Here is a 6,745-nt window from a genome sequence, read left to right as displayed (position 1 = left end):
TTAACAATGAGGTATAACTAACTGATGTATATTAAATTCTATACCCTGAAGCATTGTTGAAAGTGCCTATGAATCATCATTGAAAATTGAGTATTTATTAGGACAACTGAGTTTCAAAAATAGAAAGAGTACCGATTATACATTGTTCTCTGATCACAGAGTATTAAACTAGATTTTAATAACAAAATTGGAAAAGAGAAAACTGAAAAAAAACCTGTTGCCGTCCAGTTGATTCCAACTCATAGCAACCCTATCAGACAGGGCAGAACTGCCTCATAGGGCTTCCAAGGTTGTATAATCTTTATGGAATAGACTGCCAAATTTTTCTCTCACGGAGCGGCTGGTGAGTTCAAATCGCCTGCCTTTCAGTTAGCAGCTGAGTGCTTGACCACTGCACCAACAGGGCTCCTTGGGAAAGAGAAAGGCCTTTCTAATTGGAAATTTTAAAATTCTCTCAGACAATTTGGGTCAATGGGAAAATACAAATAAAAATTCTGGAGTTTCTAGAAAACAACAAAAATGAAAATACCACATAGAATATTTGGGACACAGCTAAAGCACTACTCATGCAAATTATAGCTTAAATGACTTCATTATTAAGGAAGAAAGGAAAAATAACCAAGTACTCATCTTCAGAAATAAGAAAAAAACAACAAAATAAACTCAAATAGGAAAATATGATTAATAAAGATAATAGGTCAAACTAATGACACAAAAAACAGACAAAAATGGTTGAAAGAATAAACAAATCCTTTTGAAATGACCAGTAATGTTAATGATTAAAGAACAAGTGGAACAAAATATTCAAAATTAGAAAAATGAGATAGAGAGCCACAGATATAGAAAACATGAAAAGACTTATAAGAGAATATTACAAGATCTCTGGGTAACACTGTTTGAAAACCTAGAAGAAATTTATTATTTCACAGTAAAACATAAATTTCTAAAATTGCTTCAAGATGAAGTCAACAATTTGAATAAATCAATTCACACATAAAAAAAATATGGAAAGTGAATGAAAAGCTATCAGTGAAAAAGCCAACATGATAAAGTTAGGTTTACAGCTGAGTTTTATATAACTTTTGAAAAAGAAAGGTAATTCCAAAGTTATTTAAAGTGTTCTAAAAAAAAAAAAGTGTTCTAGGCCACAGAAAACAATGAAACTCAATATTATAGTCCAATAAAAGTAGTATAATGAAAGAAAACCACAGACCAGTCAAACTCATAAATATTGGTGTAATTATTCTACATAAAGGGAGCCCTCGTGGCACAGAAGTTAAAGTGCTCAGCTGCTAACCATAAGGTCAGTGGTTCAAAACCACCAGTGGCTTCGCTGGAGAAATATGTGACAATCTGCTTCCAAAAAGGTTTAAAGGCTTAGAAAGCTTACGGGGTCACTATGAGTTGGAATTGACTTGATGGCAGTGGGTTTGGTTTTTGGTTTTATTCTACACAAATTATTAGTCAAGAATTCAGCAAAATATCAAAAGAATAATACTTTGGGGTAGGTTTTATTTTAGGAATACATAGATGGTTCAATAAGAGAAAACTTACTGAATAAATCCTTAAAGACATTCAATAAAAATACAAGCTTTTTTTCAAAAACTCAAATAAAAATAGAATTGAAGGAAACACGTATTGATATATGCACAAAGAAATTTTGAAAACACATACATACATTCTAAAGTTGCCTAATGACACTCTTCCCAATATATACTGTTAAGTAATTTATGTTATATGTTAAAATGAACATAGCCATATTATGGATTAAAATTTTCTGTGAAAAAATTTTTTTTGTTTATATTGGGTCTCTTTAAAATATGCCGCCAAGTCCCTGGAGGTGCCTGTAATTCTTCACTGGTGCTAGGAATATTTTAGTGGAAAACTTTGACAGATACTGTCATATAACATCTGAGGCACAAGCATTTATATCCTTTAAAACTGTCATAAAATTACAACTCTTTTATGAATAAAATGATGGTATTCTAACTCTAAAATACTTGAGTGTTTTGTAAAACTCTAATGAGAAAAATTTCAGCTGTATTTTAGATTATATATAAGTAATATTTAAATAATTCATTCATTATTGTATACATTTGTCAGACTCGAGCCTCACATTTGCCGTACGTTTTTCTCTCTCATTAGTAATGAACATAAATTGTCAAATATCTACCAATTGGCTGCAAAAGAAAAAACTAAGATGATGCCCAATGTTTTTGGCTTCTCTTCAAAAACTTTTTATATTTCCTCATTTATCAGAGTTATGAATGAGTACTTCTTTCAAATTTCTGGTTGGAAATGATAGATAGGAACAGATGGGAGATTTCTAATTCAAAGAATAATAAAGATTGTATGTCTAACTAAGCTTTTCTATATTTTTAAGAAAGTCTTCCTCATTCTTTACAAGAATTAAATTTTACAGAATTTTAGTGATGAATGCCATATTTGATCAGATCCTGGTGGGACAAATTCGTTCATTCAGAAATTATAGAATTATTTGCAACTGGAGGCTGTAGAAGTCCAGTGATGAATCAAATGTAAAACCTGTCCTCAAGGAGCACGTATTTGTGAAAGGGAGACAAGCAGTATACTATCAGTGACATTGTGATAATAAATCAGAAAAATCCATATTGTAAGTATTAAAAAACAGGCTACATAGCGTTGGATAAAATTTGCTGTGGTGGACTTAGAAGAAATGGAAAAGGAACTTGGAAGAGAGAAAAAGTATGATGATCACCAACAAAAGAAATTATGTTCCCTTGTCCAGGCAATATCAGAAAGGATTTTGGTGACCTGAGTACTTTAAGTGTTTGTAGTGTGTACTTAAGGTGTTAGGCATAGAGAGAACTTCTTTGTGCATGTAAATTCTCAGAAGGCTAGAAGAGAAAACAGACTAAAAAAATAGTTTAAAGGATTGTGTGACCTCAATCTATAAAATGGTTTCAAATTATAAATTGTTTTTCGTAAGCATGACTTTGCTTTCTCTTTTGTTATAAGGTGTAAAATTATAAGTTCTCAAAGAAATGACATCCGTGAACTTTTGAATAGTATATTCATTGGATTAACAAATAAGAATACTAATTGATTGGAAAAATATGAGAGCTAAACTAATTAATTAATTAAATTTTGGATTTAAGATATTGGGGTACACATATGGGTATTTTATTCAAATTTTTATTATAATCTCTCACACTCCCGCTCCCTATCTCTAACTAAAAAAAAAGTTCCCTGGAAATTAGTTATTGATAAGAGCATGCTTATTTTAGGAATTACTGTTGGTACGGACAAGGAAGATTTTCTCATACTCAAACATATATATGAACACATTAATGCATAAGAGTAAGATTCTTTCTCTCTTTTTCTCTCTCTCTCTCTGTTTTTTAATTTTCAGGCATAGATATTCTTCATCAACTAGGCCTTGGAGGCAAAGATGTAAGACACTCATCATCAGTGACTGCTGTACCATCATCATCTACACCATTACCTCAGGGGGTCCATTTAACAGAATCAGGTGTCATTTTAACAAATGATGCTTATATTGAGTTACCACTCATGAAAATTTTACCTGTCAACTTAGTACCACCATTTACAATATTAATCGGGTTACAGTCACATAGAGTAAACAATGCATTTCTCTTCAGCATTAGAAATAAAAATAGACTGCAATTAGGAGTTCAATTGCTACCTAAAAAATTAGTGGTATACGTTGGAGGAAAGCAGCCTATATTTTTCAACTACAGTGTTCATGATGAATTATGGCACTCATTTGCCATTAGCATTAGAAGCAAAGTTGTTTCGATGTTTGTTGAATGTGGAAAGAAATATTTTAGCAGAGAGACTTTTTCAGAAGTTCAGATCTTTGATTCTAACAGTGTGTTTACCTTAGGAAGTATGAATAATAATTCTGTCCATTTTGAAGGAGTAGTATGTCAGTTGGATATTATTCCTTCCTCAGAAGCATCTGCAAATTATTGCACTTACGTGAAACAGCAGTGTCGCCAAGCAGACACATACTGGCCTGAGACAAGCCTTCCTCGCACAACTATTGTACCTTCTAAAATACTGGAAAATTCTCCCTTGCTCAAACTATTTGTTGAAAAAGTACTGTCAGAGCACATGATGACTGATGGCAAAAGCATTATACAACGTATCATACATAATGATTCTGTAGAAGCGGATAAACAGCAAGACCACCAGGTACCAAGGTCTCAGTTAACTTCTCTTCCATTGGGAAATGAGTCTGCCATGGATCTTGTGAGCCGTGGAATTCAGGGCAAAGAAATGATCACCGAGGAACATATCCAGACAAATTTAAGCCTATCAGTGACCCATCAGCACCCCAGCGAGGCGAGAACGAATACCAAGGAGAAATTTAGTTCTCTAAACGCATCCAACAACATCACACAACATGGTGATAGAGAAACTGATCTCTCACCGTTTAAGAAGGTGTTGTCTGTTCTCCCACATATAGAACAAGATACAATCATTAATATCAAGAAGGCTATTACGGCAAATCTACACACTAATGAACTCATGGAAATGCAACAGATTTTAAACACAACATTATATAGATTGACTGATGAGCCTTCTGTGGATAACCACCTTGGTCTAAAGAAGGAAGGTGAATTTGATCCTGATGCCACTTATCTCATGGAAAATAGCTATGAAACTGAGCTTTATGATTATTATTATTATGAAGATCTTAATACAGTACTTGAAATGAAGAATCTGATAGGGCCAAAAGGGGATACTGGACCACCTGTAAGTTGTTTTTTTTTTTTTTTTTTTTAAATATGTCCTAATGTACTAATTTACCATACATTTCAAAGAGAATTCTCTGGACTGACTAATACCGGGCGGGGGGGGGGGGGGGGGGACACAGTTTGGTCACAGAAATTTCTCCTGGCTACTGTGAATGCATTTATGGTTGTTGTAATACATCCAACTAGAATACAGTGCTGGCTCAAATTTTGTACGGTTTTTTTTTTTTTTTTTAATTGGCAGGATAAAAGGGTTAATTAATTCTGGTAAAGTGGTGGGCAAACTATATGTTTTTCTTGTTCAATTGAAATCCAGGGAATTCAACTGCTAAATATAGATCAACATTCTTTATTAAAAAAATAGGCTTAATGCATAGTCATGTTAAGAGAAGGGTATAAAAGTTATAGTAGACTAAGGAAAAATATGCTAAATACATCCATTAAATATCCTTCCAGCAAAATAGTACCAAATGAATTAAAACAGAGTGTAAAATTCATTTTAGATATTGTTTCTTCCCAGCCAATGGGAAGAAATAAATCCTGTCATTATTAGTCTAAATAAAATATTTTAATTTTCATGAAGAGCAATGTATTTCATCGTTTTTAATGACGTAGTCAATTCACATTTATGGGTTAATAAATGCTCTACCTAACACAAAAATAACCAGTCAGCCTATCAGTTCATTCAATGGAAAAAACCAGCCAGGCTACTTATTTAATATTGTATAAACAAAACTGAGGTAACAGACTGTTTTTCACCTCAGATTTTTTTTATTGTGTAGGTGTAATCACAAAGCAATACTTGAAATTTAAAAAAAATCATGACCACTTAAAATCACAATTTTAGAAACATGTTTTTGCATTCTGTATTCACATACCTTAAATAATCAACCTATATGTGTTTATAAATTATTTTTTTCCAAATTAAAAGCAGACTAAAATGTATCTTAAACTATTTCTTTATTCGATGAAAATAAAATTTGAGTCATTGGTTTAGTTCCAGAAACCATAGAATGGGAGAAGATGATGCCACTTAATTAGCTTTGTGTTTCCTTTGTAGTTATTACTGGAAGCGATTTGATAGGCATTGAGCAACTTTTATTAGAGTAATTATTTAAAGGTTTTAAAATAAAGTCTGAAGACTCTATTATCATAGAGAAATGAATTATTTTTCAGCTATGACAATTAATTGTCAGGATATTAACATTAAAATTGAGCCACTGGGCAGGTCATGTTAAACAGTTACAGAAGCCATTTATTTTTTTCAGGAAAAGTCAGTGTGGATGAGATGAGTGTTAATCTCCTCTGTAAATAAAAAAATAGTCATTTCAACATTAGTAGGTGAAGAAATGATATTCTCTGTTGTATGCAAGGCAGAAACACAAACTGTGTATAACACAGTCATTGCACAGTCACACTGAGCATACATTTCAATAATGGGAATAAAGGATGTTTGCATCTCATACTAAAGTGCCATAAGTGCCACTGAGTGATATAATGTAAGTGTATGGGGGAGGTAGGTTCGAAGGTAAGAAAAATAATGTTTTTGAGGGAATCTGCATGAAAGATCATTTAAGGCTAAGATATTCAGAATAGGTCATTGTGGACAAAGTTAGTTATGATGTAGGTCTCAATGAATGGATAATGTTTTGATAGGTGGAAAAGAACTGGTATGTTCTTTAGATAGGGAAAACAGCATAATAGCTATCATTTATTGAGTTGCACTACAACATACCCTTTATCTTATCTCAAAACAACTTTGTAAGCTTGGTAATTATTATCCTCATTTTTCAGATGAAGAAACTGAAGCCCGGAGGTTGCTCACAACCACACTGCTAGTAAATGATAGAGCCAGATTTTTGTATTTAATTTTATTGTGCTTTAGGTGAAAGTTTACAGTGCAAATTAGTTTCTCATTCAAAATGTACTCATAAATTGTTTTATGACTTTGATCGTAATCCCCTCAATGTGTTGGCACTCTCCGC

The 6,745-nt window shown here is 32.6% G+C and overlaps 1 protein-coding gene across 1 annotated transcript in view; it reads left to right on the top strand.

The window, feature by feature from the left end:
* Positions 1-3,253: 3,253 nt before the first annotated feature.
* The window catches only part of COL24A1 (collagen type XXIV alpha 1 chain), a 364,074-nt gene continuing 360,582 nt past the window's right edge, over positions 3,254-6,745 (top strand). Inside the window, exons 1-2 of the mRNA XM_064279962.1 lie at positions 3,254-3,278; positions 3,392-4,761. Coding sequence (XP_064136032.1) covers positions 3,254-3,278; positions 3,392-4,761 — 1,395 coding nt within the window. The remainder of the gene's footprint in view (positions 3,279-3,391; positions 4,762-6,745) is intronic.

This window comes from Loxodonta africana, chromosome 3, assembly GCF_030014295.1.
Source record: "Loxodonta africana isolate mLoxAfr1 chromosome 3, mLoxAfr1.hap2, whole genome shotgun sequence".
In the NCBI taxonomy this organism is placed as follows: domain Eukaryota; kingdom Metazoa; phylum Chordata; class Mammalia; order Proboscidea; family Elephantidae; genus Loxodonta; species Loxodonta africana.
The sequence above is the reverse complement of the archived record's forward strand: the minus strand, read 5'-3'. Positions and strand labels throughout refer to the sequence as shown.